At 35.9% G+C, this 14,712-nt stretch overlaps 1 protein-coding gene across 4 annotated transcripts in view; it reads right to left on the bottom strand.

Annotated features, from left to right (window-relative positions):
- Window positions 1-1,577: 1,577 nt before the first annotated feature.
- Window positions 1,578-14,712, bottom strand: part of LOC119031861 (protein turtle homolog B-like) — a 138,044-nt gene continuing 124,909 nt past the window's right edge. For 3 of the 4 annotated variants that reach the window (XM_037120622.1, XM_037120621.1, XM_037120623.1), the window contains 2 exons: window positions 12,638-12,765; window positions 1,578-8,047 (listed from right to left, as the gene is read on the bottom strand). In XM_037120622.1, the coding sequence (XP_036976517.1) occupies window positions 7,833-8,047; window positions 12,638-12,765 (343 nt within the window). In that variant the 3' untranslated portion in view covers window positions 1,578-7,832. The remainder of the gene's footprint in view (window positions 8,048-12,637; window positions 12,766-14,712) is intronic. The other variant, XM_037120620.1, reaches the window with a different exon arrangement.

The raw sequence follows: 14,712 nt of genomic DNA, 5'->3' as shown, positions 1-14,712 counted from the left end.
TGGGAAGCTGATGGTCCACAAGTAATTCAACAATTACATTTGCTATTCACACCAAATGGACGTTGCTATAATAACTAGTTTGCTGTATCCGTCTCTGAGAGTCTTTGCGTAATAGACAGTGAGATATACAGTACAGTGACAGCCATTTTGGTGCACCATTCTCTTTTGTTTTATACACAACTGAAAACCTCAGACAGACATCATATTTCTCTACTCTGTGTAAGATTCTGCATTGCTACAGTATAAAGCAACAAATGGATATAAAAATAATAGAATATAGACTTATACATTCTTGAAAACAAGTACTGTCCCCAAATATAGATACTCATATAACCATTTTGGTTCCATGACAATATATATGTATATTTATTATATATATATATATATATTTTTTTTTCTCTATATTTCCTGGCTCTATTATATTAAGTTCTTAAACTAATTTCTAGCATTAAGAAGATTTCCATCACTCACATATAGACATCGGTCTGTTACATCATGTTATAATTTTTCACTGAAGCAGACCCTACACTACTCAGTTCCCACGCAGTCTGCAATTGAGTTGATGTGCATCATATTTTCTTCTACAAAAAATATATATGACAAAGGTATGTTTATTTTAGATATTATTTACACGATGTAACACGTTTTTTGTTTAAATCTCAAATCTGCAATGCCTTTTGGTAAGCCTTTTTGAAGAACTCCTTCCTTCCCTCCACATTGCTGTGTTGATACACTGATGGCAAGTATCTGCAGTGTCTGGCATTTAACAAAGACTGATTTTAAATGAGCTTGGCTAATTCTCAAGTGGAGTTTAAATGAAGGACACTAAATGTTTCCATCCTGTCAGTAAGAAATTACTTCTTAAAGCCATTAGTTCTTGTTCTGTTTTTTCATGTAGTTTGCTTGTGATTCACCCTATGGTTCCAGGAGGAGGTTTCTATTATAATGTCCTCTCTTCTTTTAAATTATGCTCCTGACAATAAAAGAAATATCCTATCAAAGTCTGACAGTTAAAAATATAATCATGTAATGTATTTGTAGCCATCTACTCATTATAAGAGAAAATAGTTGTAAAAATGTTAGATGTTATTACATTTTAAAGACAGAGTGACAGAGTGATTAGTGATGTATTACATTGCACTAGATCACTGGATCATTTTGCAGTTTGGGCCCAAAATGTCGAGATAACATTTTGATTGTTGTTTCCTATCCTGACCATTAGATCAAAATACCAATATGTCTATTTATTTACAGAAGTTTTGATGATATGATTAAACTCTGTAACACAACACACATGTGCAATTGCTCATTTGGGCTTATATTGTCTCAAAAATGAGCATTTCTTTCTTTTTGGAGTAAATAAAGGGCAATGATGATGGCAGTTTTAGGTGACTAAACACAATCATTGAGGTAAGTATATATATATATATATATATATATATATATATATATATATATATATATATATATATATATATATATATATATATATATATATATATATATATATATATATATATATATATATATATATATATATATATGCCTCATTGATATATATCGCATGTTATTAATAGTGATTGATACATTAATAGTGATATATCGCATGATATTAATAGTGACTGATACAAATGTGTGATGTTTCATCACAAACAAAACTTATCTGAAGATATTTTAGAGTTGTTTACTGTACCATCAACGGCAAATCATTACAGTTAGCTCAAAATATGTAGCACTATTAGGGGCTCGTCTGACAAAGTTACAATAAACATCTGAATGATAATCTGAGCTTCAGTATTTGACAAAGACGGAATTGTTCTCTATGTTTACATCCATGTACTTTACTTAACACAAGTCGTACTGCAATTTGACAGAGAGCATAAAAGGGGCTTGTTGAGTTTTACTCCAGACTGCATTTTGTGAGGTAACGTTCACTTAACTTGTACTATGAAAAATACCAATTGATAGACATCACAAAGTATTAAAGAGCAAATCTACCCATTATCTAGAAACATTTGTGGGTGTTTTTTGATACCATCAAATCCACTGAACCTATCTGACTGCATGCCATGTGCTTTTATTTCATCTCAATCCTACTGTGACCAAACTTCCTTGCAGGTTGAATTTAAAAAATCTTGTAATTAAAATTTAGTTTCATTACTAGCTGAATAAGTGTACAGCAGTGTTCTTTGTTTAGAGTATTACGAGTGGGTCTTCCAGTATAGTAAGTGGTTTTACTGAATTATTTTGTATTATAAAAAAAAAAAAAATTTAAGTGCACCAGTGGAATAACAGCATTTTATAGTCACTTTAAAGCTGTAATTCATAAGAAATGGCCAAAATATGAAGGTTGTTCCAAAACTGTAAGGGGGCAGCATAACCTGCTGCTAACTATACTGGACTTTCTGCTCTTTGCAGTGGCTATTTTTGGCCATAGTGACTAGCTGCCATTAGCAGGTAGCTCAGTTAACCGCTGATGAACAATTAACAAGCTATCATGGAGACAGTATGGGCCGTGGCTAGCTGGTTAGCATGGTAACGTCAGTGGGCATTCACGCAGGACAGTACACAGACATCTTTAACAAAGTCAACACTGTTTTTTCCTTTATGCTCTTTTGATAATGATAATGTTTTAGATCAAAATGATGTCCATTTCTTACAAATTACATCTTTTAAAAGCATAATTACTTTTGTCTTTCAGGTAAGCAGGCTGTTTCATTGGCATTTGCTTTAAATTTCAAGACTACAGAGATCATCGTTGTCACACTTTTCTTACACATAACAGCTACAGAATGTGTGCTCTTGTAACAGCAATTTCCCCGATTTTCGTCAGTAGTGTTCAAATTTTTATACCATGCAAATAAAATCTTTATATATTTTCATATACACTATGTACATGGACACATTTCTCAGTGGCACATTGAGAGGTATACAGTACTTTGTTGAGGCAGATCTGACCTCGCCCTCACCCATCCAACTCACACTGTCCTCACTTCTCTTAAGTCTCATTAAAGCCCTCGGTGAAGAAATAATTGCAGTCACACAAAGCTACAATTTCCCACTACCGCTGGTATGAACAGGTGTCTTGTGACTTTAAGGGTTTTCTCTAAATTGGTGTACTAAAGTTTTCATGTTATTCTTTCTCTCTAAATTCAGTCAAAACATATAAAAAAGTAATTGCCACTGAACATTTGAGTGATTTAGTTCAATTAATTTATCATTTTGGATCTCCAAGCTACTTGTTTTTTTTTTTATTCCCACTGACTGTGCTTAGAACTACAGATCCACTGTACTCTGAGGGAGACTTCACCTAAAGAAAAAAAAAGTATATATATTTAACTGTACTTGCTTTGCGAAGACAGTCACAGCAGCATCTACATACAAACTATTTGTGTATTGAAATAATGAAAAACATGGGAATATATCTGTTATTTTTGTAACTGCATGCATATAATTGACCAATTTTAATAAAATATGCAATTTGTTATTTTACATTTTAAAATAGATAATTATATCTACAAATTTCAATAAAGAATTTTCTGTATATTTAAGGTCTTTTTCCTCATCTGTCAGTTTTGGTTTCTTTATTACAACATGGAACAATATGTTCAGTGTTAAGTTGGCAAAGTGCATCAGTTATGATTTTACAGATACGATATATGAAATAAATTGTGAACATAATTCCTCAACAGAAACAATGTGATTGTTAAGTATTTTGGGACAATATGTTGATTCAGTATGTACATTATACGCTACTACTGTTAAAACAAGTAGTTTTGTTTGCTGATTTAAACTCCTAAAGGGAAGTCACAGGACTTTTGGATGCCCATTCCAAAACCTGCTATCATTGGTAAGAAATAGTGATTTTATAAGAATTTGTTAGAAATGCTCTGCTGGAATCAGGGAATGTCATATTCCCAAACTCCTTAATTTCTTAGAAATGTCAATACAGTCATTACTGTCCTCGCACGTCATTGTTAACTTGATGGCAATTACTCTATCCCTTTAGTTTAGTGTGTTCAAAGTCTCTAAACAAAACAAACCCTGTGCCCTCATTCAGTCAAGAATTTCCTCCAGAGCTCTGCTAAGAAGACCCACAGCAACACAAACATCAGAAGGTCTGCAGTGAAACATTCAATAAACCAAAATGTCTTTTTGAAAGGAAACAATGGCACTCTCCTTCTTTATAACTAACAATTAACACATTTCTATAAATGGCATAAAGACAATGATATTCAACAGCAACAAGGTGCAATCACACATTTGAGGTTTGGAGTTTTTTAGATATCACTGCAGGTATGCCATAGTGAGGATTTCATTGAAGAAGAGTTCCCTGTTTCACTTTCAGTGTGATTTTGAATGCAACCACTACTCCAACAACCACCTTCTAACCACAGTCTTTAAACAAAAGCAGCCTTTTCTTCTTGATATATAAAGGGTTCCTAAATACAACAATACAGATATTATAGTTGAGAAAATGGAAGTGGCATTTGTAATCATCTATATGGAAGGCTCACTCACTAGTACAGCATTACATCATGGTTAGCTTAGCACCAAGAAGAGCCTCTGTTTGACAACTCTGCAAAAGCACCTATGATAGGTTGGTTTCAGTTTGTTATATTAGTTAGTGAGTTATAAACCATGTAAAAACAATGTTGATGTCACATGGAAATTCCTTCTTCCCTTTGTCTCTTATAGGCTAGCCAACCTGTTGCCTGCATTCACAGCAGTGGGCACTAGCTCTGAATAGCTCTTGTTGTGTAGGAGATTTGTCAGTGATCAATGTATTCTACGTGCAACATGCCACTTTATTCTTGCTGAAATTATTCATGCTGACTTTATTATCTTTGGAAGTTCAGATGGTGGTTTGACTTTAGCTACAGATGTTAACATTTTATTTTTATAAGCAGTATCTTGAAAGTTATTTCCACAATAAATGTGTTATATTGACACAGAGTCAGTGCTTAAGTATTAGCCATTAGATTCTCCAACGTCAGAGACGCAATAATGCAATCATCAATAAAGGCACTAGCCTCTTTAATAAAACGGCCACTTTTTAAGTGCCAAAGCGACTCTAATGCATCTGTAAAATATTTGTTTATTTTTACCCTTTTGCAGTATGCTGGATATATTCACATGTTTTGCTTGTCTCATTATGTATATCTCAGTTAGTATTCCCTGTATAATCAAACAAATTTAAAACAAAAAAATCACATCACTTCATAAGCTCTCCTGCAATTTTAAAACTCAATATGAGAGGAGAGCTCAGATGTAAAAGCAGAACTTTTGAAAGCATTTATTGTGGAAATATCAGGGCAAATAAATTTGATGAGTTAAAATGTGGCTGATATTAGACTATGTTGGAGTTGCAGCTGTACCAGTATCTGCTCAAAATCACAATAAAAATGTACACAAATAAATACAGGAAAATTGATCATCACCCCTGAACATGCCAATACCACTCCAAACACAGTTGAGAACCAAACACTACTTTCTTGCTGTATCAGGAGCCCATGATATGTTACCCATAAATCTAAACATGATAACAACATCTGAAACTGAGCACCTTTTGAGCAAAATATAAAAAAGTGAAGTAATTAAAAACATTTTAAAATGGCAACAAAAGCTTTCAACTCTTTTAGTACACACCCATTCCTTGTGGACTCTTAAGTATGACTGGGTTACACATGTGTAATGTATGTGATAGTTGAGTTTCTGATGTTATGGCACTTCCTTTACTTGGCCAATGAAATTTGCCTCATGGTTTCCATATTTCCATATCAGTCCATATCCATATATTTAAATTAAAACTGAGGAACACATAAGCAAAACTGCTTATGCCAGCGTAGTATAACTTTTGGCTCATTATGTGTTGCCTTCAATGCCACATACTTTTTCTCATAAGGGACGACTGTACTTAGTATTTCCAGTTCAAATAAGCACATAAAGAGACAGAATACAAAGGCTGTGAATAGAAAATGGCAAACAAAAGAGGCAGGTACGTAGTAGACACATACTCGCACACACACAAATAAAACATTTAAATAAATATTAGACACGGGTGAAGCAGGCAACCAACCAGAAGCTTCATTAAGGCCCAACAAAGCCATTGTTTTTTATGCCCTCTAGTATGTATGAAAAAAAAAAATACTATCATATACTATGGCACAAAATCTCATCCTCTACTGTGTATGGTTGTTGTTGCTTTTTAATTGAATTGTTTTTGGCATACTGTAGTTCTTTCTGAATAGGATCTGGAACCCCCTACACTACCTAAAGTAGAAGAACTGGATGAGATGTATAAGAGCAGACAGATATCTAAGGAAATTAACAAGATTTTGCTCCAGTGCAAACTGTTATGACAAGATAAAGACTGAGCAGTTAGTTGGAGCAATTAAATGACTTCACAAGGAATAAATGAGAGCAATTCAGCTTAAAAAATCAAACTCATTGTGCCTGTTAATGGTTTGTTGTAAGTGTGTGAAATATGAATGTACAGTAAGCCCCTGGTGAAACGTGGTTCAGTGCTGAATGACATCTATTCAATAAAAAAAAAAATTACATATAGTGAAATTCAATAGAGTTCCTTCTGTAGGCCGAGTAAAAGTAGTCCAGGGTTAAGTTTCTGTTTAACAGACGTTCCTTAAACAACAAGCTCACAGCAGAGCAAAGAAGATGACTAGATAATATAAATGTCTTCACTTATGTGACAGAATTATCCTTTCAGCATATTGAAAGATAAACTTAAGTAACTCAATGCATGTACATCTAACAAAGTAGAAGAGGTACATATAAACATGAAAAGCTAGAACATTAGAAGAAAAGCACGTGGAACACAAAAATGACTAAAGAGGTGAAAAAGGCTAGTACGTTCTGCTGGCTGATCCTGGTGGTTGTGTGGTCTCGTGTCCTGTGCTCTGAGGTATACTTGGTAGGAAGTGAGAACACCCATATTTGTGAGGTGAGTTTCTCGGCAGATAGGAGACGTTGCTGGCGGAGAGGAACCCGTGGAAGGTGCTGTAAACGGTGACCCGCAGGGCTTTTTGGGGGGGGATTGGCTCAGCACAAGAAACATGACCCAAGCCTAGAGGAGTCTTTAAAATAAAAAAAATGGTTACACTGGGATTGTAAAAGATAAAAATGGAGAAAAAAAAACAAAAAAACAAAACGGGAACTGGTAATTATGTGTTATTTTGTATTTATCTTTTTGCACTGGAGTAAAATTTTGGAAAGCTGCGGCAGCTATCATTTTGGTTTGAATCGGCAAAAGTCTAAAGTTTTTCTTCATACATTTTTTTATTTTTTTTTAAAGGGAATACTACTTGATTTAAGCAGACACAGATAATTCTTGTGCATTTGGGTATAAAGAACACTGGTAAAAAATAATCAAATCTTTGTCAGATGGGAAGCCTTAGGAGTGTGACTCCAATCTGTGATACCATTCCAGTCACAATGCTGCTATTTTGCTGACAGGATGTTGGGAGCACCATTTTAGACACTATTTTTATTCTGTACTTTCTTAACAGAAGAAATAAATTTGGTCTCTGAAAATAATTATTTTTTTTGTTTCTTTCCATTCTTTTAAACTACATATGTTGTCATCACAGATTAGCTTGTGAAAATGGCAGAATGCTAACTAATGCAAATCAAACTGACCAAGAGCGGAGCTACAGAATATACCAATTCTGAATGCTGAAATTTAGTGCTATTCCCCTTAATAGCTAATCAATGGCAAACATATATAATTGATAGAGTAGTTTTTACAAATCTGGTGTGTAGCTAGTGCTGTTGGGGGACATATTGCATGGTTGTGACCTTGTCCTCAAGGGCATTTAGAGTAGGGTGGCATGGTCCAGGTCTATGTTGTCCATGCTGGCCAAAATTGCCTTCTGGTCCTCCCGTTGTGGGCGGCGGTACAGCAGAGCAGAAAAGCGAGTATATGGGTCATGGAGGATGGGCCGTTTCTTCTTCTTGCGGAGGTAGAGAGCTTCTTCGGGCTGGAGTACCTGAGAGGTGTAGGCCTGCTGGGTCTGAGAGGTGGAGACACCTGGTGGAGGGTAGATGAAATGGTCATTGCCACCAGAATTCATAAACACTGTTGGAATCGATGGTAGGGCACGTGTCCCTATTAGAAATTAGAAAATTATTAATAGTAATTATTAAGATTAAATTAAACAAAATTAATACAAATTATTAATCAAGTCATTAAAACGGGGCACCACCCTGGAATCAGGGACCAATAAACAGACCAAAGCCTCAAAAGCAGGGTTCACTTTAAAAGTGTAAATATTTGTAAGGCTTGAACAAACCATGATGAAACGCTGTTTTCTCACATGATCTTTGAATCAACACAAGACACTGTTCCACATAAAATGTTATCATGGGATAGCTGTATCTAATGTTATATCAGCTACCACGGCAAAAACTGATCCAAAAAGGTAGTGGAGATACTACAGACAAGCATATATAATGTAATAGTGATTTCATTAACCATAAGTATATAGTTTTGATAAGTTCTCAAATTCTCTGTTCCTATATCCGTAACTATCTGATTATATCAGCTACGTATTGCTATGATGCCCTTTGATGTTACGGTCATGACTGTGTTATACAATCTGATTGGTCTCTGTTCAAGTCATGTGACAGAGAGACGTAGAAATAACCATTAAAACACTTACTGCTCCCTGTTTTCGATTATATTCATGATTTCAAAAGTGACACACCAGGAAAAAAAAAACTTACTGGCACTACTTCTACTGGCACTAGGAAAGTAATCATTGTCAAATCTGTATATAAGTACAATGTGTGTTGTGTATATGGAGTTCAGTTTGTCTGTCAGCAGTTACTTTGGGAAACATGGTTATGTGCTTTCTTGTATGAATCTAGACCCAGGACAGAGTTAGTCAGCATAAAGACTGGAAACAAAGAGAAACTGGTAGCCTGGCTCCGTCCAAAGATATTTTAATCCACCTGTTGTTCTGGTAAAAGCTTTGCTCAAGAAACCTGATCTAGATATTACCGACCTTGCAAACTACAGGCCTATCTCAAATCTCCCCTTTGTAGGTAAACTTCTCGAGGAGATTAATTTTTCACCAATTACATGATCATCTGAACAATCCAAAAATATATTAAACAAATTTCAGTTGGGCTATCAAACCAACCACACCTTAAACAGTTTTATTTAAGGTGAGTAATGACCTATGAATATTTACTGATTCAAACAATGTGGCTGTTCTGTTTCTATTAGACTTGAGCACTGCATATGATACATTTCTGACCGTGACATTTTAATAAATTGGCTTGGCAAATAGCTGGGCTTCTCTGACACAGTCCTTGACTGGTTTTGCTCATACCATATAGGAAATTTATCACATATATCAGTAAATTTGTATCTGAATTGTTAAATTGTTAAATATGGGAGCAAAGAAGCTTTTGTGGACCCATTCTTTTTTCTTAGTCTGGACAACGTAATTTCTCATCACAATGTCAAATACCACTGTTATGCTGATGGTACATAACTGTATATATCGGTTTCACCTGACATGTTTTCAGTGCTTAGTATTAGTGTATTATCTAAAGACTGTTCCCCTCACAATCCAAAGACATGCAAAATTATCATGTTTATTGATCTCTGTAAATTGTCGATGGGTGTGAATGTGAGCGTGAATGGTAGTTTGTCCTTATGTGTCAGCCTTTTGATAAACTGCCAACTTAATCATCATCATCATCATCATCATCATTATTATTATTTTTATTATTCATTAATTTGTCCATCTGCTTGTTATCTTTTAATTTAGTACAATTGCTGCTGGTTTTAACCTGTTACTGTTGCTTGTTTTAACATGTTATTTCTGTCTGGGCTCCAGGAAGTCACTGTCCTGGCCAAGACATTTTCTTGGTTTCTATTACGGTTTATGAATTGATTAAACAAGCATTCATGACAAGAACATATTACTGAGTCAAATTTACTGGGGCTTGAAGCATTTAAAAAAAACAAAGAAAAGAAAAAAAAAAATTTTAGGGCAGGCTAGTTGTTTGCCCCTTTGTGGAAGGTATGAACTTTCTAAACAGTCAAAACTGTTTGGTCAAAAATGTATGGCTCCTCCAGTCAGCGTGGATGCTGGAAGTGCCAGAAAAAACATTGTTATTATCATGATACTGCATGCCTGGTGTGTGCTCTATGTTTTAGTAGTTTATTAGCGGTACATTCTCAGCTTTCCAGTGCAAGGCGCTCAGTCAGTCCTTTTTTCTAATAATTACACTGATTTAGGCTAATCAGAATGACTGTGGCACAACTACTTGCTGTGTTAACAGTAATTCTTTGCTGAAAAAAACAATGGCAGTGTGGATGAGAAAATGTTTATGGAGACGCATTCAACATGGATTTTCCATTCTTCAGTGAGAGAACTATTGTCAGTTGTCTTTTAAGAGTAGTATGATATTTATCATTAGCCTCAAGGACTGGCATGTTTATGTTATCTGACAGCACTGTCAGCTGCTCCGGGATGCCTCTCTCTTTGGCTAATGTCGTCTGTCTTTGAAAGTACAGCTGGAATCAACCAGATTTAAAATCGAAGATACCAACCATGTTATTAATCGGGGCATTCCAATTGAGCCTGCAAACTGTTTGGAGGGTTTAAGATAGGATCTGTACACCACTCATATACCCAGATGATCTGGGCTGAATTTCAGTGCAACATTTGATGGTCCCTGCTGGTGGAGGTGAAACTTGTTGGTTTTAAAATCAGAGCACATTTTCATAACCATACCATAAATGGGATATGACATTTGCTTGTTTCAGCTTACCTGTTACAAAAAATGCTAATGAGTAAGTGAAAGTTGCTGTATAGTATCTTCTGTGGGTCAGAAAGGAGCACTTTAAGATTTGAAATAACTACCCTGATGTTGTCATAAACTGTGCTAACTTTAGAAAACTGGAATGAAAAATCTTCCCTTTAAGGTGACCAATTCCCAAATTAGTCCGGAACCTCCTGGTTCATGTTTGATTGCCAAGGGACAGTATAAATGGGCACAGATTGTAATGCCTCTGGATAGAAGTGAAGATCAAGTAACTGTGTTTTTTATTTCTTGCCACTAATTTGTTCAGAAACATACACTGCTAAGGTGAAAGAAGCGAAAGTTTACTTACTGCTGCTGCCCTTTATACAATGGAACCCTACAACTACAACTTATGCTAGAACCTCATTGGCGCACAGAACATCACATCAAATCACAGAATATATAAAAAGGTCAATGCAACCAACACACCCCAAATAAGACAAATGGTTGTGATTGACTGAAGCAAATCAAGTCAGCTGGAAATCTAACTGAATGTGAAAGAGGTTAAATGCTTTTGCCACAGCAAATGAAATGTGAGTTTCAGTCTTGGCTAAACTTGTACAATACCTGACCCTGTCTTGTTTCATTGGGTCAACAGTGGAATTGTACTGCTCAGATTGTGGCGTTCTAGGTAAAGCTCATGTTTCCACCTGCTGCACCGTGGCATGTTACTGCAGTGTCTCTCAACACTGCACTATGTAGAATTTTTTAATTTTTTTTTCTTATGGAAGCGGACCAGCGCAATCTGCACAGAGCAGATAGAGTCATACAGGAAGTCAGACAGTGGAGCAGTATACAGACCCGAACTCACGCCCCCTCTGGTGGACCCAATGTGACCTTTTTTCTGAAAAACTTTGTCTTGTAGCGAATAGAGAGAGACATATTTTTTGGTTGTGTCATGAATTACACATATGATATTTTTAACTAAAAAACATAATTTTTTCGTCTTGAGAAAGACGATGAAAGAGACTATGAAAATACATTATTATAGAGACTACAGAGCCAACAGTCGCAGTGACATTATCAAACCTGCAAGTTGAACCCTGTAGAGCTGGTCCTTTATATTAGCTTGCTTGCAGAACTAACAAACTAACCTTTTACATAACAACAGTTATGGACAGATTTATTGAGATTTCCACTTTTTTTTCACTGCGACATTATTGCCTCGGAAAACGATCTTTTAAGTTGACAAACATCCTATGTGTAGTTCATGGCATAACTCTAATGGGATCAAAACATTATTTGTCTCTCTCCATTCACTGTCATACAAAGTTTTTCCCAAATTAGGTCTCATGGGGTTCATCGGAAGGGGTGTGACTTTGGCTCTCTATAGTGGCCATTTTCGAATTAAAACACCATGTGCCGACTCGTGCTCTACAAAAAAATCTAATTTGATACATGTAACCTTTTTTTAAGACGATTTGAAAATGTAAGTGACAATTGTCAGGGCAAGTACGGACTCGATAAACCAACAATGATGTAACAATCATTCAGTGTCAGTGCTAAAAAAAAAGTTTAGAGAGAGAAAATTTCATCAAACCATGGATTTGGAGAATCCTGATACCTCAAACGACGACATGCAGAGGAAGAAGTAATGTAAGACATTAATACTATAACAAATAAATGTGACAGATACTTTGTATATTAAGAAAAATGTAGAAATACATTTTTTCGAAGCAAAAAAAAAAACCTAAACAAACAAAAAAAAAAACAACATTTTAACTGTGGTCATAATGATGTGGCAATTTAAAAGAAAATCACTGTAAGTAGTGAGTACAGAGACGTTCAGGGTTCACACCTGCTTTCTTTCTGGTCTTGGAGTTATTGTTGTTCATCATCATCTTCTTGGCCTTTTTAATACGTTGGTATCTCAGTGCATCAATCCTCTCAGACCCCGAAAGGGCACTCGGCGCACCTCGACGTTTTCTGGATAAAAAGCAGAAAGAGGGGAAAACGGGTAACTCCAGGCCAAACATAAGCAGTGGATTGTTTCTGCACTACGGAGCGCAACAAAACCAGAAACCCACATGGTCTCAAAACAACACTGCTCGTGCTAAGCAAGAGGTGCAGCACGTTGCCAGAGGATCAATGTGAGACACCTAAAGAGCTGGACTCTGAAATCCAGCATGTTTTTTGAAGAACAAATGATTAATTCTACTGTTATTAAAAACATTGTGCACCATCTGGATGAACAACTAACAGTTATGGCGATAATGACCATCATGTTTCATAAAATTAGTTAATAAACCCAGATAGTAAAATAATTTATGCACCGTCAAATTGAATTGCCCTTCAGGCACAACTAAGATATTTTGCTCAAATTGATCCAAACAGTCTTCCAAAGAAAAGCAAAGTGTTACACAATTCCTGAAACTAACTATTTACCTCATGATGTAAATTAGAACAGTGAGTCAAGATTTTGAAACGATACCTTTAAATAGACTTGCATTGTTGGTTTCAGAGTAAAATTCTTCAAAAATGAATAATATTTTAAACAAAATGAAAGCAAGACTTGTCAATTAATGACATGTTTACAGATTGTATATATATATTTTTTCTTTAAATAATCTATCACGCTCTGAAAATAACAGATGCAAATGTTTCCTTCAAGTGGAACATATATTTCTCAGCTGCTCAAGATAGCATCTACAGACCTCCCTCCCATTCATGGAGGCACTTATGAGTTGGCAGCCCACAGATTTCTGCCACAAACACACACTTGTCTCAAGGCACAGAAAACAATTAGCATCACAGAGAGGCCATCTTCCACCGTGGCTGCAGAGAGAAACCGATGGTTGTTAGTAGAGGGATAGAATCACAGCTGAGCAACAAAGCATCATCAATATGTATTCATAGACATGGATACTGTCTACAATGGGCTTCACCATGCTGACAGGGGGAGAGATGGCGGGAGGGGAAAATGACTACTCGGGAACAGTCACATAATGAAAAATAAGCCAAAGAAAAGCGAAGCACTAGGACAACAAATGTAACAAGAATTTATCAATATAATTGTTTCTTTTTTGAAACGGAGGAGCAATATTTAGCAATGGCATGCATGGCAGTTTGCACATGGAACACGACTTTAAAGGGGAATACATTCAAAAGCACTTTATTGGGCAGTTCACTCAAACATTGGGGTCCTCAAGTCCCCTGTGTGTCCCCCTTCTGCAAGCCCTTGGTGAAATATTTGTTCCTTGGGATAACAAGAAGTGCATAAGCTGTTCTGGCAGGACACTTGCTTCACAAGGTAGTGAGAACTGTTCTGCAGTCCAAACTTAAGAGTGCAATTGTATACTTAAAGTTGATGGCTTTATTCATGCTCTATACAGATGCTTTATATAAGGGATTAAGGCCATGTGTCCACCAGGAATCTGCCCTTGGTAATTTGGGCTACAGAGATGCTTGCAGGAAGTGCTGGTAATGGCTCCTGCTACTGCTCTGATGCTGTTTGCTGCTGAAACGGATGCATTTCTGATAAAAGCTGGAGTATTTTTTCAACTTCTTCAAAGTGCTGAGAACTTTACACATGCCAAGCTTTCATCACAGCGAGAAACATGCAAGAGCATTTCTGCTTTATTGCTAATGCAGCAAAAGAGCTGTGAACGATGGCTCCCAGTGGACACACAACTTAATATGACGTCGTAACGCCAATCTTACAAAAATATTATTTGGAGATTGGGGTCCAAAATATTTTCAATTGGTGTCATACAATACAAGCATCTGTAAAATTTAAATGGCAGAATGTGTCACGCTTGAGGAGAATGCTAAGGAAGTTTTTAGAGACTAATCATCTAAAAAAAGAAGCAGTCCACATAGACTATCCTTTGCATAGTACACCATACCTTGTAATAATCTATATAGCCCAGAAAG

Source organism: Acanthopagrus latus, chromosome 13, assembly GCF_904848185.1.
Source record: "Acanthopagrus latus isolate v.2019 chromosome 13, fAcaLat1.1, whole genome shotgun sequence".
Lineage (NCBI taxonomy): Eukaryota > Metazoa > Chordata > Actinopteri > Spariformes > Sparidae > Acanthopagrus > Acanthopagrus latus.
The sequence above is the reverse complement of the archived record's forward strand: the minus strand, read 5'-3'. Positions and strand labels throughout refer to the sequence as shown.